General features: G+C 29.1%; 3 protein-coding genes and 1 pseudogene across 3 annotated transcripts; 2 read left to right on the top strand and 2 right to left on the bottom strand.

Moving 5' to 3' along the window:
- Positions 1–2,247: 2,247 nt before the first annotated feature.
- Positions 2,248–5,136, bottom strand: LOC140663608 (uncharacterized; the record flags this gene model as incomplete). Its single annotated transcript, XM_072887865.1, is given in 5 exon segments — positions 2,248–3,455; positions 3,457–4,171; positions 4,537–4,611; positions 4,818–4,890; positions 5,119–5,136. Coding segments are annotated over 5 exon segments (1,560 nt in total), but the record flags the coding sequence as incomplete, so codon positions are not given.
- Positions 5,137–8,114: 2,978 nt separating this feature from the next.
- On the top strand, positions 8,115–14,798 carry Git (ARF GTPase-activating protein GIT1). Its single transcript, XM_072887738.1, is given in 15 exon segments — positions 8,115–8,532; positions 8,863–8,996; positions 9,188–9,300; positions 9,540–9,726; positions 10,283–10,413; positions 10,491–10,677; positions 10,772–10,844; positions 11,100–11,190; positions 11,192–11,292; positions 11,396–11,553; positions 11,555–11,566; positions 12,516–12,686; positions 12,806–12,985; positions 13,247–13,477; positions 13,560–14,798. Coding segments are annotated over 15 exon segments (2,025 nt in total). The 5' UTR covers positions 8,115–8,474; the 3' UTR covers positions 13,758–14,798.
- A 4,302-nt stretch (positions 14,799–19,100) lies between these two features.
- On the top strand, positions 19,101–22,370 carry LOC140663509 (cyclin-dependent kinase 10-like). The gene is made up of 6 exons (XM_072887737.1): positions 19,101–19,421; positions 19,709–19,863; positions 19,946–20,546; positions 20,697–20,993; positions 21,134–21,267; positions 22,145–22,370. Exons 1-6 carry the CDS (start codon positions 19,412–19,414, stop codon positions 22,178–22,180), a joined length of 1,233 nt encoding a protein of 410 aa, XP_072743838.1. The 5' UTR covers positions 19,101–19,411; the 3' UTR covers positions 22,181–22,370.
- A 76-nt stretch (positions 22,371–22,446) lies between these two features.
- On the bottom strand, positions 22,447–24,630 carry LOC140663607 (ejaculatory bulb-specific protein 3-like; annotated as a pseudogene).
- Positions 24,631–25,816: the final 1,186 nt, after the last annotated feature.

Below are 25,816 nucleotides of genomic sequence, written 5' to 3'. Positions count from 1 at the left end.
TTTTGGTTTTTAAAAATTTATAATAATTATAATCGGTGCATCTGGTCTATATACTTCATTCACGATCAGTATACCTTATTCATGTCAATTTTATGAAATTTTATTCTAAGCCTTTTTTCCAAAAAATCGCTCTTTAACGAACTGCGAGAAATCCTCCTGAATAAGAATATTATTGTTAAATATGATTCTTTCTTAATTTATAGCCGAAATATCGTCGAAAAGAATTTGTAGTTCCGAAGTCTCCGCATGAGGTCTTCACCGTGGGTCCTCTCAACCTTTAATTCTAAAAAAAATAGTGTAATAAAATTATGGTGCATTGTCAGGTCTGTGGCATAACAACAGCGCGAAATTATGGGATAACATTTCATCGGTTAATAATTGTGATCAATATAACAAGAATTCAATATTTTATTTAGATATACTATTTAAAAGACAGTAAACAATGTGTTAAAATTTCAATATTATTAATATATATTATTTTATTTGTTACATATTAAAATTATATATTTTAATTTAATCTTATTGAATTGATTTTATTAAAAATATTAAGTATATTCCATATTTATATTTAAAACTTTATTCTTCCAGCATCTCCAAAAAGCCATTCAATTTTGGCGCCCATAAGCAACCATTTTGAGTGTCCACTTTTATGCTGGTATATATAGGCATTTCCGTCCGTTTAGATCGAGCCATATGCTCCCTCCTGTTTCTTTTTACTCTTTGCTTAAGACAGTGCTCGGAGTTAGTTGCCCTTTTCGGGCCGATTTCCGAGGCGACGCCTCCTATTCCCCCACTAGCGCTCGAGGCTCGACGGCTGCCGAATCGCTTCAGGCGCGTCCCTATAAGAAATGTGTTGGGATCCGTATGTTACGCACACAAATCGTTAGTTTTTTTTGCTAAATAATTTTTATTTTTATAAATAATTATAAATAAAATTATGTTAATAAATAATAAATATAATAATAAATAATATATACAATAAAAAATATATAATAATAAATTATAAGTAAAAATATTAAAAATATTAAAAATATTATTAATGTTATGTAAAGTTATTATATATATATATATATATATATATATATACGTACACATATACATATACATATTCGCATGCATATTAATAATAGAATTTTTAATATCTTTATTAATAATTTATTTTATTTATTATATTTTTTTTATTATATATTATTATATTATTTGTTATTATTATATTTATTATTTGTTAATATACTTTTATTTATTATTTATAATTTATAAAAATAAAAATTATTTAGCAAGAAAAATTTTAATGATTTGTGGCGTAACATACGGACCTCAATATATTTCTTATAGTTACACACCTGAAGTATAGCGTTCGGCGGCTCGGCCGTCGAGCCTCAAGCGCTAGTGGGGGAATAGGAGGTGGCGCCTCGGAAATTGGCCCAAAAAGAGCAACTAACTCCGAGCACTGGCTTAAGACATTCTCTGCGTTCGAATTTCACTGCCAGTAACTGTCAGAACTAAGAAATGTATAGTGTATGTAACGTAAACTATAGATTTTTAGTACTGGCAGTTTACTGGCAGTGAAATTCAAACGCAGAGTATAAGGGCCAATTTCACCATCTCTTTTTCTTAAACTTATCTGAAAAAGACAAAGATATAGTTTAACCTGTAGTTAGAGTTATCTGAAAAAGACAAAGATATAGTTTAACCTGTAGTTAGAGTTATCTGAAAAAGACAAAGATATAGTTTAACCTGTAGTTAGAGTTATCTGAAAAAGACAAAGATATAGTTTAACCTGTAGTTAGAGTTAACCGGCGATGGTGAAATTGGCCCTAAGTCAGCCATTCTGCTAAGGCCCTTACTCTTTGAGGCAACACGCGCCATTATAGCGCATGCGCAAAAAGAGATATATACACTTGTTGTACATAAAATTAGAGCCGCCTTATACATAAGGAATTAGCAGTCTAGTAATATATAGAAATCTGTGGTTATTATCCATTAGCACATATTTAATTACACAATTTTAACTATATTTGACATACATATGCATGTAGATATGCAAACATAAAATTTACAAAAAGTGAGCGCCCGTTAGCCTTGTTACACTACTGCTTTCTTCAAGAGAGATCAAATAGCATCTTCATGCCATATCTCTGTACTAAAATCGCCTCTCGGTCTTGTCGACCCTTAATTTAAATCATTTATATAAAATTTATAAAAATTCTTTAGCTCAATATGTTTCTCAGTAATTATTTCATATCCTTATTCTCAATAATGTTTATTTAAAAAAGTCATATACATCTCTCATATAAGTTATAAAGTTTTTTATAGATGACACAACACACATACGCGCGTGTGCACGCTCACATATGTACAAAACAATACTCTATTTTAAATATAGATTATTTATCCCATATTGCAACTTATCAAAACATTAATATTAGGTATACAGTATACATGAGTCATATATGCACAAGCCATACAGTATATATACAGTCGATTTTTTCTATTTTCTAAAATTTATCTATTTCAAGCCAATTGTTTTTTCTAAAAGTCATTCTACATCTACATTAATCGCATCACAGCATTATAAGATTCTTCTCTTGCACTGCTTTTTCACATGCAATAATATATAACAAAGTGTAACATTTTCATCAGGCATTTTATAAACTTCTTTTGAAATATTACTTAAGTATTATCTTCTTCAAGATTAATATTTCAATATTGAGAAAAGTTTCAGTCTTTAGAAAATAATCTTAAAATAGAGAAAATCAACTGATATATACAAAATCTAATCTTCATACAAATTATAAAGCTCTGCAAGTACTTTACCTGACAAGCAAGCTTTTGCATCACCACTTTCAGAATATAAATCATCATTTTTTGATTGTGAACAATTAAAATGTTTAATATTAGGTGTTAACAAACAACTCATACGTGACTTTAAAGCCATATATTCCTTTAAAAGTGTCTCTTCTTTCTTGTTTTTGTATTTACTTGACTCAGGAATGCTTTTTTTAAGTGATACAATCATTGTATTAGATTTTATATTCGTGATATCCAGCTTATTTTCTAAATCCACAAAACTATCATTTTTTTTATTGCTATCAGAAGTAAGATCCATCTGATATGATGTTTGAATCTTGGAATTGTTCTTTTCACAGGCATTTATTTTTACAAATTTTATTAAATTAGTATCAGGCGTTTTATGAATTTCTTTTGGAATATTATTTTCAAGATTAATACTTTCTTCAATATTAAGATTTTCCTGAACATTAATATTATCTTCAGTATTAATATTACTAATCATACATAGCGATTTTGTGTTTATATTATTAATTTTTATATGATCGTTTAAATTTTCAGTCATTTGCTGCATAATCGTGGTATTATCGCTTACCTCATCTGTTATATTTATTGTAGATAATATATCCATAATAGTAGTAAACATAAATCTTAAATTTGGCAATATCTTTTTCTAATTTACAAATACTACGTTTTAGTTCAGATGCCAAAACTGTAAGGTTTGTCTTACGAATAACATATTCATCATTCTTGTTAATGCTATGGTTTAAATTCAATGATTGATTTATTATATGAATATCTTATATAGATTGATGCAAGTCTTGTCTATAATTGTTTGTAGTCGTAGACAAGCATTTCTTTTCCTTAACATTAAGTGAATCATCAGGAATTTCTTTTCTGACTGCATCATTCTTCGAGTCTGTACAATCTGAATGTAAAATATCTATCCCGGACTGATCGTTCACAGTAAACATTTGCGACGACATACGTTGTATTACTGTTTTGTTAACTTTTTTGTGTATTGCAGAATTAATTCGCGCATTTGCAACTCTCACAGAAGATGTGCAACTTTTTGTTTCCTAAGATATTCTAAGATACTTGTTGTCACACATAGAATATCCTGAGATGCACGTTTGAGGTAACATAGACTTGCTTTGCTTGGATTTGTTTTTAATATACAAATCTTTTACAGTATTCGGTGGCAGTAAACAACTTTTTTTTGTAGACAAATGTGAGTTTTCTTCTTTTAAATTATCATTTAAATCATTTCTGCTTGTTACGGGCACCCCAATTTTAATCGCTGGAACTGGTATTTTTGTGAAATTTAAATTTCGCCGTACATTTCTCTTACTACAAGATAATTTCCCAAGTATGTTTGTCTCTGTACAGAAAAAAATATAATAAATAAAGGAAATATAAAAAAAGAATATGGTAGTTGCTACAATAAATATATAATATATAAAAGAAACAAAAAAAAATCTAACAATATTAATAGTGAAGACAATACAAATAGTGAGGAAATTATTAATATTAAAAAAAAGTATTAATATTTAAGATACAAAACAGTAATATTCCAAAAGAAATTTATAAAACACCTGATACTAATTTTAATAAAATTTGTGAAAATAAATGTATGTGGAATGAGCAATTTCAGAATACAGTCATTGTGTCAGATCAATCTTATTTGAATGAGCAATAAGGAAATAATAGCATTATAGATTTAGAAAATGAGTTGGCTATACTGACCATTTTTTTTTTTATTTGACATATTTTTCAAATAAGGAGTAAGTCTTTCAGGTAATCTAATTTTAACAGCTGAATCTGAAAATATATTGATTTGTTAATAATATAAACATTAAAATAAAGAAAATTCATATAAATATCAATTCACAATATATTCTCTCTCTCTCTCTCTTTCTATATATATATACACACACACACACACACACACACACACACACACACATATATATACATATATATACTGTTAAAAAATTTTTTGGTATATATAAAAAACCTGTCATTACTTGTTTGGCCATTTTGGGACTGCTTACATGATCCAAATAGTTCTTTAATTTTTACAGGTTTGGATATCTCGTACTAAAATTAAAAAAAAAAAAACATTAATTTTCTTTAAATAGTACAAAGAAAAAATAAAAATTTATGAAATATAATATGACTATATATTTTTTGAGTATATTTATATATTAATTAATAGCATTATATATAGATTTTATATATTTATAATTTATTTTTCGATTAACTAAACTTGATAATTGAATTATTACCAATAAGAATACACACAAAAAAAGAAAAATCTTGACTAACCTGTGCTCTTAGATTGATTCAACGTAGAATGATCAGATTGATATGCTGTACTTCTTATTCGAAACATTTTTACACAAATTGTGCTAAAAATGTAAACTCATGTAAGTTTTAATAAAAATTATCTTAAAAAACAAAATCTTTTTCAAAGTACTTAAAAAAAAAAAAAACTTAAAGTGTAATAATTATATCATTCACAATATCTATATAAAATTGATTCTTTTAACCAGATTAATATAAAAGAAATGACTATAAAAGTGAATTTTATAAATGATCCATACAATTTATTTTCCTAAACACAATTGTGCCTTTTGTGTCTTTAGTAATACAATACTTACTATAGAATAAATGTTTTGTAATTTAATTTCTGTTTCTTCAAGAGTATAAACACAAAAGATTTATCCTTTTAATTAAGAAATTGTCTGTTGTATAAAAGTAATTATTTTTCCAATTTGAATTCTTTTTATACAGCTTGGCTTTCCTCCATATTTTTTTTATTCGTCTTTTCACATTCTCATATGTCCTTTTATTAACGTGTGCTATTTGAAGCAACAATGTAAATTATGCCAAACAAATCCTGCAGATGAAAACAATTGCAATCACTTCGCGATTCTAAATTATTCCGGACTCCGATGATTTCAAACTGGTCTACAGCATAACGGTCTGTGGTCTGTTGTTACCATAGACCACAGACTTCTAGTCTGTGCTATAGACATATAAAATGGACTGAGGACTGAGCACTGAGGGCCACTTGCACTAACGTTGATTAACTTTAATCACCGATTAACTTATATGTTCCTCTCTTTCTCTTGAACTTATCTGAAAGAGGCAAAGATATAGTTTAATCAACGATTAAGCTAATCGAAGTTTGGTGCAAGTGGCCTTGAGCATTGCGATAGCTAAACGCGCGCCCGGTTTAGTAACTTTAAGGTCGGTATTCATAGTCCGATCTTATATTTAAGACCATCTTAAGATCCCGTTCAACCAATAAAGTAGCCGCATAGCATCATTTTATTGGTTGAACGAGCTCTTAAGACGACCTTAAATGAATACCGGCCTAAGTATACAGGGTGGACCATTTTAATCCATCCAGTCGAATATCTCGAAAACCAAGCCCGGGAGAGAAAAATGTTTCAGACAAAAGTTGTATGGTTTCGAGGAGGTCATAAGATGGTACCATTGGTTTGACCTTGAAAAGTCATTTGAAGGTCACGTGAAGTTTTTTAAATGGAACACCCTATATATTTTTACATATTCTTGTAGCTCATCTCGACAGCTTTCCAAAACACTTATGACAAAGTATTTTTCATTAAGTATTTTTTGAGTTATAAGGCTTCAAAGTTGCAGTATTTTGACATAAAATACAAGATATCTCGTAAAATATTCATTTTTTGATTATCTTTACTCTATTACTTTTATGCACAGAATAATAAGACGAATCGATTGGTGTAAAGAAAATACATAATTATGTTAAAGTAAAAATGTGTAACTGTTAGTTGCAAATTCAGATTTTTACTTTAACATAATTATGTGTTTTAATTATGCCAATTGATTCGTCTCGTTATTGTGTGCATAAAAGTATTAGAATAAGATAATCAAAAAATGAATATTTTATGAGATATCTTGTATTTTATGTCAAAATACTGCAACTTTGAAGCCTTATAACTAAAAAAATACTTAATGAAAAATACTTTGTCATAAGTGTTTTGGAAAGCTCTCGAGATGAGCTACAAGAATATGTAAAAATATATAGGGTGTTCCATTTAAAAAAATTGAAGTGACCTTCACGTGACTTTCAAATGACTTTTCAAAGTCAAACCAATGGTATCATCTTATGGCCCCCTCGAAACCATACAACTTTTGTCTGAAACATTTTTCTTTTCCAAGCTTGGTTTTCGAGATATTCGACTGGATGGATTAAAATGGTCCACCCTGTATACAGTCCAAAGAGTAAAAAGAAATAGGAGGGAGCATATGGCTCGAGCTAAACGGACAGAAATACCTATATATACCAGCATAAAAGTGGACACTTAAAATGGCTGCTTATGGGCGTCAAAATTGAATAGCTTTTCGGAGATGCTGGAAGAACAAAGTTTTAAATATAAATATGGAATATACTTAATATTTTTAATAAAATCAACTCAATAAGATTAAATTGAAATATATAATTTTAATATGCAACAAATAAAATAATATTTATTAATAATATTGAAATTTTAACACATTGTTTATTGTCTTTTAAATAGTATATCTAAATAGAACATTAAATTCTTGTTATTATATTGATAACAATTATTAATCAATGAAATGTTATCTCATAATTTCGCGCTGTTGTTATGCCACAGGTTTGACAATGAACCATAATTTTATTTCACTATTTTTTTTAGAATTATTAATTGTGCAAAATAATACGCGCATGCATGTCTCTCTGACAACAGCAGCAGACGATACTAATAAGCGTCAAAAAAGTGGACACTCAAGATGGCGGCTTCCGTTAGCGATTTGGCTAGCCCTCACCATCGATACATTCCCTCCTGTTTCTTTTTACTCTTTGGGGCCCATATATAGCGTTCTCCTTCTATTTCGCTATCGCATACACTCACGGGCTAGCATAGCACTCCCGTGCTCTATATATAATGGTCGGTATTCATAGTCCGTTCTTATATTTAAGATCATCTTAAGATCTCGTTTAACCAATAAAATGATGCTATGCAGTTACTTCATTGGTTGAACGGGATCTTAAGACGACCTTAAATATAAGATCGAGCTATGAATACCGGCCAATATCTCTATGATAAGAACGAACTATGAATACCGTCCTCTGAATACCGACCTTGATGTTTAATCGTGCGGTATCCAATATTACGTGTCCAATCGTGCCGTGTCCAAACGGGACGCTCCCTTCTAGTACTCGTCGGTAGTATATATATTAATTATTGCAATATTACCGACGATTGGTAATATAATTACGTTTTTACGCATAAATTGACACTTTTATGTAAACTATATAAACTATTGTAATTTAAATGTCATAATGCAAATTAACAATATAATTGTTGCTAAGGAGGTAAATTTTATCAACATTTGTCGATAAATAATCGATAAACTATCTTTTTCTCAACTAACTTCGCATATTTATACGAAATGCGACCGCTATCGGGCGTTACTATCGCGTGCCAGATTTTTTTAGATTTCTCAGATGTGCTTCGCAATAGGAGCATGATGACACAATTTAATTTATGTTTTTATTCCCAATACAAATCATCGTCAACCGCGTCAATTGTCATCGTTTGTTGATCATATCATGCCGATATAATATATGCGCGAATAAGTGTTATTAATCAAGGGAGGACAAAAGTATGGCGCGTCCGAAACACAAAGCGAGCGCCGAAGTATGTGCAGACTGTGGGACACTTGGTGAGCAACGTTGTTTTTATGCCTTCGGACTTTTGAGATATTGTAGTTTTTTTTTATTTTAGGATACCTATAAGACATGACAATTATCTTTGTGTTAAACGTGTTTTAATTTTTCATATAATTATTTACTACAATTTTATATAATTTATATATGATAATTTTTCATAATTTTTAATTATAATTTTTTGTATAATGTATAATCAAAAATATAAACGTATATACATATATTTCCTTAATAGAGCATTTTAATTAAAATATTTATTAATCATCAAATTATTCATTTATTTAAGAGAAAAAAATTTATAAGATTGGAAATGATTATTGTTTTAGAGCCAGGATGGGCATCAATAAATAGAGCTATTTTGTTATGTGACGACTGTTGTGGGATTCATCGTAGTCTGGGGCGTCATGTGTCGCATATTAAGTCACTGCACAAAAGTGTTTGGAATACATATTTATTGAATGTTAGTATGCAATTACTGAAATATTCTTTTAGATTTTTTTATGTATACACATTATGAATGAATTCAGAGATGGTTATTTGTACTAAAAGTATGATTCTATGTTTGTTACTTACTGAAAGTTGAACAAGAATAGAGCATCTCTTCAAACATAGCTTATATTGTCATGTTTGAAGTTACTTGAAATATTTCAGATGGTGCATACTTTAAGTGACAATGGAGCTAATAGTATTTGGGAACATTCTTTGCTGGACCCTAGCAGTTTGAAAATTAGTAGAAGAAAACCTCAGGCTAAGGATCCCCTACAGTTAGTAATTTATATAAGAAATTTTATCTTGTGTGCAGAGAGAGAGAACAAAATTCTTTCACCTATAGATATGTTGATGTTTTGGAAGATCAGATTTAAATAAAGATTAGTTATTATGATTTTTTAAAAATATATTACTGATTCTAAATACTAGAAATATTTTTAAATATCAAGTATTTTTTATATGCTTTTTTTTACACAAAATTGTTTTTTATATTTGTTATATTACTTGCTTATAGTCCTATAAAGGCAGACTTTATTAAGGCAAAGCATCAACATCTGGCATTTATATTAAGACCAAGTAAGGAAGAATGTTGTACTGAGGAGGAACTCAATAGACAGTTACATAGTAGTGTTCGTACAAGCAATTTAGAAACTTCATTGAGGCTATTGGCACAGGGTGCTAATCCCAATTATTTTTACAAGGTATATATTTTAATATTTATTAAGATAATTTGTACAAGTATATATTTTAAAGTATATGTTATTAAACATATAATTGAATTATTATATATAGAAATATTTTTGTTGAATTATATACAGGGTGTTCGGTAATTCATAAAAAATCTCTCTGGTACAAGTAGAGCAAATCAAACTGAACAAAAAAGTTCTATATTATTTTGCGATTTTCGCAATCGATATTTTTTAATTATTGAAAAATTAATTAAAAAATATCGACCAATTTGTGTGAATATTAGCACGGCGAAAAAAGCCAACCCGCTGTCATGCGGTTGCTAGTCGCACGCATAGTAACCATATGACAACGGGCTGTCTTTTCGCAGAGCGCTAATATATTGGCGCGAATTAGTCGATATTTTTTTAATTAATTTCTCAATAATTATTGCAAAAATTGCAAAATGGTAAAGGGCTTTTTTGCTCAATTTGATCCGCTCTATTTGTACACGAGAGATTTTTTACGAATTACCGGACACCCTATATATATATGCTATGTATACATGTGTGTACGTGTTCGTATGTACAGGAAAAAGGAACCACACCCTTACACGTTGCAGCTCGGGCCGGACAAAATCTCCAAGTGGAACTTTTAATAGCTAATGGTGCAGATCCGAGTGTAATAGATCTAAATGGACAATTAGCTGCCGATATTGCTAAGTAAATAAAAAATTAAATATTGAATAAAATAATATCGTTGTAAATACTTAAAGGGTAAATATTGTCCATTACTTCAGGATGGCAGGACATATAGATTTGTCCGAACGCATAATTGAATGTATGTATGAAGTGACAGATAGACTGACGTATCACATATGCTCTCGTAAACCAAATCATCGAGGCGATGAACATCTCATTTCTGATCTTACCTTTAACTTAGATAAAAATGAACCAGCTTTGGAAGGAAAAAACAGATTACAAGTGGTATGTAGGAATTTATGTTGATTATTTACTTTAGTCATATTTTTTTTGTATTTTGCTTAATTTATTCTTTTTTTTTTTTTTTTTTTTTTTTAAGTTGTCAAATCACTTATTGGAGAAATTAGCCATGGATGTTTATGATGAGGTAGATCGCCGAGAAACAGAAGCAAGTAGGTGCTATTTTTTAATTATTTAAATGCTTTATGTACAATATAAAAAGTACAAATATGCTAATCATAATTTAAATTGTTTGAATGATATACATATATATATTTTTGTCATGCTATTCTTATGGAAGGGTAAGTAAAAAAATTTTAAACTTAACAATATAATTCTAATTCCTAGTTATGAGTGTAAAAATACATCTATTAAAAAATATAATAATATATAAAAAAACAGACTAATATTTAATATTTTATGCATAGTCTGGTTTTCAACTGATTCTCTTCCAGAGAAATGTGCTGTTCCGTTTTTGCCAGTTAATCCACAATTATCGTCTACCAGAAATCAAGGAAGACAAATTAGCAAGATTTACGCCAAAAGAATTCGCCACACTTATAACAGATTTACTGGTTGAAGCAGGTCGAAGACATATACTTGCCAACAATGCATTTCAAAGTAATACTAGCAAATTAAAAAATATTTTATTTTTTGTGACAAAACTTTAAACATTTTGTTATATCACGACATATATATATATATATTTTTTTTTATCCTTTAGATCCCGCGATATCTATGCTTTACAAAGAACAACTTGGTAAACATGGATCACAAATGTCTGATGACGAATCTTTGTATGATAGTGTTGCATCCGACGATGACTGTACTATTTTAACATCTACAGATAATACTTCTGATGTTGCAAAACAAGTTAAAACAAATTAATAATGAGGTAAGCTTTAACAAGTAAGAGATTTAATAAATATTGTTTAATAAGTTTGTGAAATTTGTTCTTCATAACTTCAAAGTTAATACAAATGTAAACAAAGAGAATTGATTTTATTTTTAAATTAATAGTTGAAAATCTGATGTGTCTCTCTTGTTAGTATAAAATCAAGTATTTTATCTGATTTATATAGTACAAATTGTGATATATACATATGTTATGATAGTATACTAATTTTGCAAAGTATTTTTTTTTTTAAATTGCTTCAACAGAAGAGATGAGAAAATATTTTTTTTTTTTTTCATAAAAGATATGTGTAGGCTGCGTTTAGGGAGCATACTGTCAGTGTTATAAGTATGCTCTCTTTGTTCAACTTTCAATAAGTAATAAAGGATGATGTATATAAGACGAACTTAGCCATTATCTATTTATAATAAAAATATTAAAAATAAAAAAAGCAAGCTAAGTGAATTATAAGTTTAAAATATAAATATTTCTCCTTCAATATCTTAACAAAATATAGAATGTGCAATACATATTCTTTATTGATATTTTTTATTGTAATTTTGAATAATAAAAAAATGAATTTTTTAATTTATTTATTTAAATATTGGAAAAAAATAAAAATTTTATGCAAGTAAAAATGCTTATCTTGTGAAAATTATTCAGTTTTTCTCAGTATACTTACAAATCTAACACTTGAAATTTAAGAGGCTCTATGTTTTTTTCATACAAATAAAGAATAGAAAATACATGCAATAAAAAAATTTATTTTAGGAAATTACATAAAATTTTTTAAATATTTTCTTTTTACCTGAAATTTGAAATAAAAATATTGGTAACATTAAGGAATTTTTTACAAGATTTGAGTTTAGATACTCTGATATACTAAATTATAATAATTTTTTATGTCATTATAATATGTTAAAATAAAGATTATTATTATGTTGTCTAGGATGCATTTGCACCAATGGCCAAAGGTCTTCCATCTATGGTAGAAGTTTTGAAAAAACAATTAACCTTATCTGAATCAACTGTACGAGATCTTCGCGAACAGATATATACCTTACAAACCGCTGTCGAACAACTTACTCAAGAGAATAGTGAACTCAAACGTATGCTACAGGTAACTATGCAAAATTTTATCTCTTGCATGCTACAGACAAATAGTATTAACCAGTAAGTAATACATCATAATATTTAATTTTATTTAATACTGAAAATCGAAAAAAATTGATAATTTAGGTAAGAGGTCCGAGTGATGATAGCATAAACGGGCATGTCGGTGGAGAGCAGGAACCCGAATTAGAGCCAGTGCACGATATTAAAATGTCCACTATACGTGGAAATCAACGACCGGCATCTATGTACGAAACAAGGGAAGGCTTACGGAAACCAGTGTCCTGGTCAACGACTATTTATCAAGTAATTTACAATTTTTTAAACAACTTGGATATTAGTAAAATATATCGAATATTTATATAATTAACATATTGAATAATTATATAATTAATATTTATATAATTATATAATTAATATTTATATAATTATATAATTAATATTTATATAATTATATAATTAATATTTATATAATTATATAATTAATATTTATATAATTATATAATTAATATTTATATAATTTATATAATTTTTTTATATAAATATATAATATTTATTTCAATTTAGACCAAACGCGATACAGAGGTCTTATCACGGAATAACACGCAAAGTCTGTGGGAATATGGGGCGCCTAGTCTGCCACCTAATGAAGAAGTGACTCGGCGAACGGAACAAGTCACCAGACGAATCCAAGAGCTGTGGATGGCTATGCAAGATCCGAGCCAGCGAGAAGCTTTTGTCCCTTGCGCTGAGAGGATACGCGTGGCTGTTGCCGAGTTAACTGCTATATTTCCTCAAGTAAGATTCATTCTTTCTTTGAGCGTTCGTTCATTTTCTCACATTAAATTAAAAAGAAATAATTGATCTATTGTACCAATAGAAACCGCTGGAGGAAAATATCAAATCTGCCTTACGTCAATTAAATGGCAATACTGGGAGGCTTCAAGCGGAGTGCTCTGGTCTTCAAAGATGCACCAGTGATGTCGAACATATGGATCGTTGCCTGCAGCAAGTACGTTCATGCGCTTACGATATTGTCAAAGCAACCAAGTTACTCGTTACGCAATTTCAAACATAGGTTTTCTTCGTAGAAAAAAATATTGTAACTCAATATATATAAATATACAAAAAGGCTCTTGATGAACATGAAATTTAACGAAACAAATATAGAGCAAGAGGACCAAGAAAGATAATATCATTAGTGTAAATGTAACGAAATTTTTTTTTAAATATAAAAACACAAGAAGTTTAATGAAAATGAATAACAAATACAAAAAGATAACAAATTGGTATTAATAAATTTATATATAATGGTATAATTTATTATTCATTTTTATTAAACTTCTCGTGTTTTTATGTTCTTGAAAAGCTTCATTGTGTTTACACTCTAATGATAATATCTTTTTTGCTCTAGCTCTATATCTGTTTCATTCAATAAATAAATAAGTAAATAAATATACACACACATACATACACGAACATACATACATACATACATACAGGGTGTTTCCTTTAACTAGAGCACTTAGAATATTTCTATTTTTTTTGATGATACAAAAAAAGTCAAAGGTGAAAATTGTTCAATTCAAGTATTAATATCCAGAGAAGCAAAAATCTTTTTTTAATGTCATCTTTTATAAAATTTCAAGGTTACAGATTTTTTAAATGAGATGACATTTTTATTAATGTAGTGATATAGTTTATTAAAAAAAAATTAACCACATAGGATATATTGACCTTCATGTGACTTTGAATCACAAAAATCACGTTTAGGAAAAAACTGTAATAAAATTTATTGTATGTTTCAGTACAAAGATATATTTTTTAAAAAGGTACATCCTTTAGTAGATATTTTTTTATAGATTTTTGACTTTTTTTCGTATCATTAAAAAAAGCTATCGTATCATTAAAAAATTTAAAGAGATATTCTAACAATAAGTGCTCTAGTTAGAAGAAACATTCTGTACACACACACACACGCACACGCACATGCACATGCACATGCACATGCACACACACATGCGCACGCACACACACAGACACGCGCGCGCGCGGTGTTTGAAAAATTACTCGCACCAATTTAGGAAGTGATTCGGAACCCAAAAAGAAGGAAAGAAGGCTATAAACATAGGTTCGGAAATAAATTGTTTCCGAGTTATAGCCAGTTTTATGATAAAAACATCGTAATTTGTTTTTCATATTCATAATTATAACAATTATAATTTATTTCATAGTGTTTTAATATAAATAACTTCATTTCGGACTAGTTTGGCATTACTCAATGCACCACGTGAAGGCATTGGGTCCGCTTGGTATTCCACTTTTCCTTATTTTAAATTTAAATTTTTTTATTCTTAATTTTTATCTTTTATTTTTTTTTCAATTTTTCAATATTTGTAAATATGAATTTTTACTGACACCCTGTATACACGCACATACACACGCGCGCGCACGCACACACACACACGCGCGCACGCACACACACACACGCGCGCACGCACGCGCACACACACACACACACACGCACGCGCGCGCACACACACACACGCACGCACGCGCACACACACACACGCGCGCACGCGCACACACACACACACGCACACACGCACACACACACACACGCACGCACGCGCACACACACACACGCACGCGCACACACACACACACCTGTAATAAATGTAAATAATTTTACATAGCACATCAAGCTTATTAGAAGTTTTATCTTTCAAGCCTTAATTATATAATTATACAATGTGCTTTATGTTGTGTGCAGTATATTTACTTTTATTGTGGCGTTCATTTTTTATCATTTTCTATTAAATTTAATTCCGTTAAAATATGAAAGTAAAGACTTTACTCTTTTTTTATTCATTATTAAATTATTTAATTGTTAAACTAGATTAGTAAATTTATATTCTAAACTATCTAAATATGTGTGAATAACCTAATAAGTAAGGCATGACATTATTTGAAGATATATTTTGTAATGTATACTATTTTAATATACCTGTGACAAAGACTGAATAACAGCAAACCAATGAGTTCTACACATTCTAAGTTTATAAATTTTGTTTAATATATGTATAAATTTTATTTAAGCATATTATAGAAGAGGCCTTACCAATTAAATATTAAAATAGAACACATAAATAAAAGAAAACATTCATTTTTACATTTGATATATATTCTATGTAATGGACATAGAAAAAAAATTATTTATAGATATAGCTATTCAAAAACATTGTTATTATTTTTTATTATAAAAATAAGAGACATAAATCTCCTTAGAGATATGTAAGTATATTTTCATTAAAAAATATTTAACAATATATTATAATAGACTTTTTAGCTAAAATAAAATTTGTATTAAACACATTTAAAAAATTTTTCCAAATATCTGATACATTTCTCATCTGTATGATATCTTTTAATTATGCAATTAAAAGCATATAAAGTTCTTTACAATACTTACAATACCTTCATATCACTAGTTTATATAGAAATGACTAATAATATTAAAGTCTTTTAATTTGATTAAAATTATTCATATTTCCTTGTATGTTATTTTTTATCTTATTATATTATTATTTAATTCAAGTAATTGTTTATTTTTATATATCTTACATTTAACAATTTTTTAGTATTTATTGACCAAACTGCTTTGAAATAATCAGTATAATATATTACTAATAAATTATCATATATTATTTTATTTTATAGTCGGACCTCTTATCCTACGACCCTCTTATGCTACAAAACCTCTTATCCTACGACAAAAAATCCTCTCATGCTACGACCGCGAAAGGGGAATTATACCCCCACTCTCAAATTTTGTCATAGGATCAGAGGTTTAAGGGGAAGATTCCGGACCTCCGAAAATATCGTAGGATAAGAGGTCTGACTATATATTGAAATATCGGCTAAACCGCAAAATTACCCAAACAATATCGCCTAAATTGGCACCTATCGCACAATCAAAATTTACAGCGCAAAGTTGAGCTCCGTAAAGTTAGCCGAACCACTTTGATTTTTTTATAATTAAAATTAACTAATCGTTTAGAAATCGTGTGGAGATGATCGGAAGTCTAATTAAAACGTTTGGAGGTTCATCGTTTTTTTTTAATTAAATAATTAAAATTTCGATGTAAAGTTTGCTGAACATTTTTATTTTTCGTCCAATCGAGTTAAACAAGAGTTTATTCGATGCAGAATCGTTAGGTGGTCATGAATAAATTCTTTACAACATTTGGAGATCCATAGCATTTTCGAAAATGCTTGACTGTCATTGGTCAATTTGCTTGCGATCTTACGTTCCACGGCCATTGTAGATGACCCATTATGCATTATGCAAGCGTGTGTGCATGACATATAAAGCCTCGTCTACAATAGCCGTAGAACGTAAGGTCGCAAGCAAATTGACCAATGACAGTCAAGCATTTTCGAAAATTGGTCAATTTGCTTGCGACCTTACGTTCTACGGCCATTGTGGATGACCCATAAGCCGTAGTCGAAAAATTGCGGCTCCATAAAGTTAGCCGAATCACTTTGATTTTTTTAGAATTAAAATTAACTAATCGTTTGGTGGTCGTTTGGTGGTGATTGGTAGTCTAATTAAAACGTTTGGTAGTTAATCATTTTTTTTAAATTAAATAATTAAAATTTTGAAGTAAAATTAGCCGAATATTTTTATTTTTCGTCCAATCGAGTTAAACAAGAGCTTATTCGATGCAGAATCGTTAGGTGGTCACGAATAAATTCTTCACAACGTTTGGTGGTCCATAGTTTATCCGAAAAATGAAACAAATCATGTGCGGTAAAATGACGACGGGCGACGTATAGTGACATGGACGTGCGCTGCGGTCACGCGCGCATGCGTTTTAGTAACACTCACAAAATTTTAAATAAATCTTTTCTAATTTTAATAAATCCTTTTTATGTTGCTATGCAAGTTGCAAACCCATGTGGAATCGTATATGCATTGCAAAGTACATGCTTAGATGGGAGTGTATAGGGGGACGGGGCTTCGTCCCGTCCACATAAAAAAATATAACAAAACTTGAAAGCGTAGAAACTACCAAGGCTGACAGTACTGTGTGGAAGTTTCAATGTAAAATCTTAATTCAACTTATGTCCGAACTCATACTATATTTATAACTTTTTATTCATAATCTTACAAAATAAATACTGAATGCATCGATGCACGATTCATTGAGCCATTTGCCTAACAGTGCTTCAGTCAAATAGCATTTGCTTAGGAAAATAGCATTGAAACTTCCACACAGTACTGTCAGCCTTGGTAGTTTCTACGCTCTCAAGTTTTGTTATATGTTTTTATGCACTCCCCTTATGCACTCTCATCTAAACATGTACTTTGCAATGCATATACAATTCCACATGGGTTTGCAACTTGCATAGCTACATTATTAAAAAGGATTTATTTAAAATTAAAAAAGATTTATTTAAAATTTTGTATAAGTTACTAAAACGCATGCGCACGTGACCGCAGTGCACGTCCATGTCATTATACGTCGCCCGTCGTCATTTTACCGCACATGATTTTTTTCATTTTTCAAATAAACTATGGATGACCAAACGTTGTAAAGAATTTATTTGTGACCACCTAACGATTCTACATTGAATAAGCTCTTGTTTAACTCGATTGGACGAAAAATAAAAATATTCGGCTAACTTTACTCGAAATTTTTATTATTTAATTAAAAAAAAAAAAACGATCAACCACCAAACGTTTTAATTGGACTACCAATCACCACCAAACAATTAGTTAATTTTAATTCTAAAAAAATCAAAGTGATTCGGCTAACTTTATGGAGCTGGGACCGACGAGAAAATTTCAGCGTCATTGTCACCAACATTGAGAAATGAATTCTTATTCAATGTATTGGTGTATGTCTGTATACGTACAAACATCATTGCATTTCAAGAGAGACGAAGACGACATTATTGTCTTTCATCGTCTCTCCTTAGCAAGCGGTGCTGCCAACTCAATTTCTTACAATTAGCTGCACTTGCACTTTAGGTACTGATACAATATTCTATTCAGTAATATTTTGCCTCGAAGAAGTTATATTTCTTTATAAAACTTTTTTTGCTACATTCCTTGCAAAGTTTATTACCCCGCTAAAGAGTCGGATTTTGCATTTTGGCTTTTAAAAAATTTATAATAATTACAATCGGTGCACCTGGTCTATATACTTCATTCACGATCAGTATACCTTATTCATGTCAACTTTATGAAATTTTATTTTAAGCCTTTTTTTCAAAAAATCGCTCTTTAGCGGGCTGCGAGCAATCCTTCCAAATAAGAATATCATTGTTAAATATGATTCTTTCTTAATTTATAGCCGAATATATCGTCGAAAAGAATTTGTAATTCCGAAGTCTCCGCATGAGGTCTCCACCGTGTCGCCTGCCGACCCTTAAGCAGCAAACGGAACGATTGAAAATAGCGCTTATAAGCGTGAGCGCTTACAGCGTGTGAGTGTTCATACGGAACGCACCCTATGTCCTTTTCTACCTGAACTTACCCCCACTCCGATTATGGCCAGTCTATCTTTACTATGTCTATGGTCTATACTTGTTACGTCTATGGTTATAGAATAGAGTTCACTATTCAGCTTAAACAACAACACTGGTCTGGAGCTGGAGAGGTTTGTCCCTCCAATTTGCAACATTATTATTCAATTGAGTTTTTCGTACAATTTAATAGTCAAAATGACGAAAGGTACAGTAAATATATATATATATATATATATATATATATATATATATATATATAATTTAATTTTATATCTATATAATATAAAACTAAATATATAAAATAACTATATGAGTATAATACACAAAATTAATATATAAAATAAGTACATAAGAATGAATATAAAATTGAAATAACGAAATAATTATATAAGCAGATATAATAAGTGTTTAAACAACTTATTTATTGTATTTTATTTTCGGGAACATAAAATAGCACTTAACAATAGGCTATATGTTTTTACTATTTTATAGAAGAAAACTTGGAGAAAAAATCAGTGGAACGTAATGATAGCGATAAGAAAGCAACGTCCGATTCAGGACCTGATCCATCAGCTCCGATTACAAGGAAAGGAGTATTAACATCTTTTCTGACCAGTAAACCTATGGAAATACCAGAGCAAGACATTGTAATAAACTTTCGATTTATTTCTATGCATTCTATCGAATATATTTATACAACATTAGGTTTTATCCATATTTTTCTTACAGCTTGGTAAATGCAGGTTTGTTTCTGAATTTGAAGAGTTAAATCGTATTGGAGAAGGTACTTACGAAATTGTATATCGAGCCAGAGATACTAAAAATGATAAAGTTGTTGCATTGAAGAAAGTAAGGATGGAGCATGAGAAGGATGGACTACCAGTGAGCAGTCTTAGGGAAATATCAGTCTTATTATCATGTCGACACGAAAATATTGTACATTTAAGAGAAGTAGTAGTAGGCAGAAGTCTAGAAAGCATATTCCTCGCAATGGAATATTGTGAACAAGATCTAGCGAGTTTGTTGGACAATATGCAAGCGCTGTTTTCGGAGAGTCAGGTTAAATGTATAGTATTGCAAGTACTAAAAGGTCTTCGTTACTTGCATCATAATTTTATTGTTCATAGAGACTTAAAAGTCTCTAATCTTCTTATGACTGATAAAGGTTGCGTTAAAATTGCCGATTTTGGATTGGCCAGATGGTTTGGTTTACCATTAAAACCAATGACTCCTAGGGTAGTAACATTATGGTACAGAGCACCAGAATTGTTGTTGCAAGCTAAAACACAAACCACTTCTGTTGATATGTGGGCAGCTGGATGCATATTGGGTAAGAAATTAATATAAACAGAACATTTTAATATTATGTTGCTTATAAGACGCTAAATGTTACATATACATTGTAATTATAATTTTACAAATATTACAATAATTTAATGTTACAAACATATTGTATATAATTGTATATATATGATTTTAGGAGAGTTGTTGGGACATAGACCTTTATTACCAGGTAGAACAGAAATTGCACAATTAGAATTGATCGTGGACTTATTAGGTACACCCAGTGAAGCCATTTGGCCAGAATTTAACTCATTACCGGCACTGCAGAATTTTACGCTTAAACAACAACCATATAACAACTTGAAACAAAGATTTCCTTGGTTGAGTGCTGCTGGTCTTAGATTGTTGAATTTCTTATTTATGTACGATCCCAAGAAAAGAGCAACCGCCGAAGAATGTTTGCAAAGCAGTTACTTCAAGGAAGCTCCTTTACGTCAGTATATATATGTATATGAATATATATATATATATATATATATATATATATATATATAAATGCATTTAGTTCTTAGTCTAGAATTGTTCTAAAACAGAGCTTATAATCGCTATCTAACTAATTCGATATTATTGCAGCTTGTGACCCAAAACTTATGCCTACTTTTCCACAACATAGAAATATGAAAAAAGCAGCTATTCAGAAAAAAAATCGGGAACAAGAATCTACTGTTACCGATCAAACCAATAATCTACCAGCAATTTCGGATCTTGTATGTACATCATATGATACGTAACATTGCATACATAACGGTTAGAGTTTTAGAGTTTTCACACACAACTTGCATAAGCTGCATGTGCATTGCATAAGATTGTATGGATCAATATGTATCAAATATTGAGCCATATGCTTGATACTTATTGATTCATACAATCTTATGCTATGCATATGTAGCTTATACACTTTGTATGTGATAGCCCTTAGACTTAATTTAAAAATACTTTGCGCGCGCACACATACAAATATATATGTAAGATGTCCCAAAATTTGCAAATTAAAATACTGTAGTGGGAAAGTTCTTGAAAAATTAAGTAAAAAAATTATTTGCAGTTTCTTATTTTAAGCAATAATTTTTAAGATATATTATTTATAAACAGTAAGATTTACAGCTTTTTAGTCAATCACAGAAGGCCAGTCTGTAATTGGCTAGCATTTAAATTCTTTTATCTTAAAAACTATTGCTTGGAATAAAAAAATTCCAAATAATTTTTTCACATAATATTTCCAAAACTTTTCCTGCTATAGTATTTAGAAAAAATAAACAATACAAATACTAATAGACTTATGTAAGAACAAGAATAGGTTGCTTCTTAAGAAATTCAGATAATCGTCAAATAAAAATATCTTTAATCTTTATGAATAGAACGTTTCAATACTGATTAGTGTTTCTTCAACCACAAAATAACATTCATGAAAAATGAAAATCTCATGATAAAAATAGCATACATGAAGAATATACATAAATCATGTGAGTTACGTAATTTTAAACAAGTGCATGTATATTGAGAAACCTAGTATTGTGATTCGCAAATTTCGGGACATGTATATAAATTTTAATCTATGTATTTATATTTATTTATTTGTTTCAGCTTGGATCATTAGTTAAGAAAAGACGTGTCGAGTGAATGATTTATCATTTTTTCAAATCTATGTATTGATCTCTTGACATTTTCTTTGAAATATATATGTATATTGTCAATATTTTTTGGAATCCATAAATATAATATCCATAAATATAACAATGATATAATGATTAATAATATTACATGTAAACTTATTGACAAATATATCTTGCATAAAACATTTTAATAATAATGATGTGGCATTTGTTTTATTTGGAAAAATAATCTGTGAGCAACAAATTAATAAGTTGCATTACTGAAAGATGCTGATTTAACGAATAAAATAAAACCTATGAAATTTTACGTTACTTGTTCTGTATTTTTGATCAAAATACATCATTATTACATCTATATATTGTATCTTTAATATATCAACGGATATTTTATGTTTCATATATTTACAAAAACCGCATAATTTTTTTTTATAAAGTCATGATTATAATTAAAATATTTATTATATCAAAAGAGAGCTACTATTGCTAGTAGCGTTTTTTATATTCGCCACGAGGATCATATTTAGCAACAAGACGATCCCAATCCCTAGATCGTTTTGTTTTAAGATGATTTATCACTTTTTCTGCCATATCCTTTTGTTTATCATTGCACTTGCTGCAACCGCTCGATAAAGCATCCGGTAAAGTTTCTAATAAAGAATGAAACAATTTATATACATATATACTAGAACAGTTTAAGCACGCGCTACGCGCGCTATTTATTTTGTTTGTGTTTATATTGTGTTGTATGGTTAGGTATATAGTGTATGTTAAAGCTAAGCGTTAAAGTTTTTTTCCGCAATGCTAATTGATTGTTAAATATTTATGGTTAGCTTTAAAAAAGCATTCTTCTTTCTTTTTCTTTCTTTCTTTTTCTTTATTTAATATATTTTATCCCTTCTCCTTTTTTCTTATATCTCTTCTTTTTTCTATTAATTACACAAATATAAATTACATAATTAATATACATAATATCATGGGAAAATTTTACATAGGTTTATCATATACAATACATACATATATAATATATATACCTTTCTTTTGTCTCTCTTTTTCTCTTCTTCGTTTTCTTTAATTTAAATTTTCTACAAATTGTCACACAACTGTCAAAATTTGACAGCTGCAGGCGACACGCGCGAAGCAAGTTACAAAACGCATTTGACAACGAGACTGCGAGACAACCAATCAGCATCGCGGAAAAGCGATGACGATATCAATAACATGCCTTTTTTTAGAGAGGGATATATACATATATATAAATGTTCCATTATAAAGTAATATGACTAGAGCTGTAATTTAAACTATTCCGAGATAGCATGTAGAATATATATCTTATAAAAATATTATACTGTTAAGAATAAATTTTAAAAAAGATCAATATACACTATAACTTTAATATTGCTTATATATTAACGTAATTTCACGATTAAATACTATTACTAATATTTGAATGTAAAAAATTGAATATATATATGTAATATATATGCTATTTTTCATATTATTATTTCATATTATATTATTCTTATATATTTGAAACGCGATTAAATGTTATATACAGGCTGTTTTGGGCTGCAATTAGAATAATTTTGATCTTAAGAAATAAAATATAAAGAAGTAATGTTACTTAAACAACTTCGAATATACACGTAATTGCGCGAGAAAGTGGATAGTAAACATTATGTAATAGAGAGAGGCAGGAAAGGAAGAAAGAGAAAGAGAATTATGTATTGAATCTACCGTAATATTGCAGCCATAATGTTATATGTGTTCATTTGAATTAATATGGATTTTTTAATTAAGAAATTAGGGAAAAATGTTGAGCAAACTGAATACAATTGTAATCGAAATGAAAAATAATAGAAAGAAAATATCTTTTTCTTTACTTACTTCTTAATTCACGACCTTCAGTAGTGCAGGGTCCAAAATGCATCGGATATAATTATTAAGAACACGATTATTTTGAAGAATTCTGTCCACATCTATGTCATCGTATTTTCTGGTATATTTCTCAGTCGCGGTGACAACGAGAGTTATCAACGATGAAGCCAAAAAGATATAAGTCAAAAAATATTTCTTCATTATGCGGAAGATTATAAGTATGAAAACACACAATTTATTTAGTCTTCGGTCGGCAAGACTGCAGACAGGAGTTAAAAACTAAAGTGTCAATCGCCGACCAGTCTAGCTTTTATATAGTCGAACGGAGAACGATTCGAACAGAGGGGTTTATACCTGTCGTGCAACTTGAACGTCTTACAATTACCCTAGAAGTGCTTAGACAGCACACGATATTTATAAATATTCTTAAATATTTTTACTATTTAATTTTTGAAATATATCAACATTTTATACATATTTTGTATATATTAAGAGAACAAAATTATGAAAACTATATTCGACAAATTATTAAAATATAAATTAAATATTTTATATAATATTTATGCGATAAGTAAAAAAATAAATACTTGTGGTAATAATATTTTACAAATATTTCTCAAATATGTGCTGGGATATAATAAATCTTTATAATCTGTTTAATCTAAGATTACAAAAATCTTTATAACATGATTGAAACATTGGATATAAATATTTAAAAAATATTCAATAATTATTATAAATGTTTCATATATGTATACTTATATTTTATAAAGATTGTATGCTTTATTATAACGTTTTATATTAAAATTACTTTTATTTATGACAAAGAACTATTTGAATACTTCCCGGGAAAAAAAAGTACATATAAAATTGACCATATATGGATTTTGTCAATATCTGAGCATATCTTGTCAAATATAGTTATATATGATAATATGATAATTAAATAAAATCATATATGATATCATATATGACTATACTTGGTAAAATATTGACAAAACCCATATATAGCCAACTTTTTTTCCCGGGTTTTATTATACCATTATTGTTTATTTGCTCGTTTATACTTCGAGTGATAAAATGATAGCCTATCCACGAAAAACTCCTGCCGTCATCTATTTCCTTTTTGTTTCATTTATGAATAATATCATCATAAAATCTTGTATAAATTCTATTTCGGAAAAAAGAGAATATACCTATATATATATATATATATAGAGAATATACCTATATATATATATATAGATATAAGAGAATATACCTATATATATATATATATATATATATATATATATATATATATATATATATATATATATATATACAGGGTGGACCATTTTAATCCATCCAGTCGAATATCTCGAAAACCAAGCCCGGGAGAGAAAAATGTTTCAGACAAAAGTTGTATGGTTTCGAGGGGGTCATAAGATGGTACCATTGGTTTGACCTTGAAAAGTCATTTGAAGGTCACGTGAAGGTCACTTCAAGTTTTTTAAATGGAACACCCTATATATTTTTACATATTCTTGTAGCTCAACTCGAGAGCTTTCCAAAACACTTATGACAAAGTATTTTTCATTAAGTATTTTTTGAGTTATAAGGCTTCAAAGTTGCAGTATTTTGACATAAAATACAAGATATCTCGTAAAATATTCATTTTTTGATTATCTTACTCTAATACTTTTATGCACAGAATAATAAGACGAATCAATTGGTGTAAAGAAAACACATAATTATGTTAAAGTAAAAATGTGTAACTGTTAGTTGC

The sequence above is a fragment of the Anoplolepis gracilipes genome, chromosome 3, assembly GCF_047496725.1.
Source record: "Anoplolepis gracilipes chromosome 3, ASM4749672v1, whole genome shotgun sequence".
NCBI lineage: Eukaryota > Metazoa > Arthropoda > Insecta > Hymenoptera > Formicidae > Anoplolepis > Anoplolepis gracilipes.
The sequence above is the reverse complement of the archived record's forward strand: the minus strand, read 5'-3'. Positions and strand labels throughout refer to the sequence as shown.

What these genes read in the sequence shown, in the direction of transcription:
- LOC140663509 (XM_072887737.1), top strand. An exon ending in GGCAGCTGGATGCATATTGG is followed by an intron (nt 20,547 to 20,696) that starts GTAAGAAATTAA and finishes ATATGATTTTAG; the next exon opens with GAGAGTTGTTGGGACATAGA. An exon ending in TACCAGCAATTTCGGATCTT is followed by an intron (nt 21,268 to 22,144) that starts GTATGTACATCA and finishes TATTTGTTTCAG; the next exon opens with CTTGGATCATTAGTTAAGAA.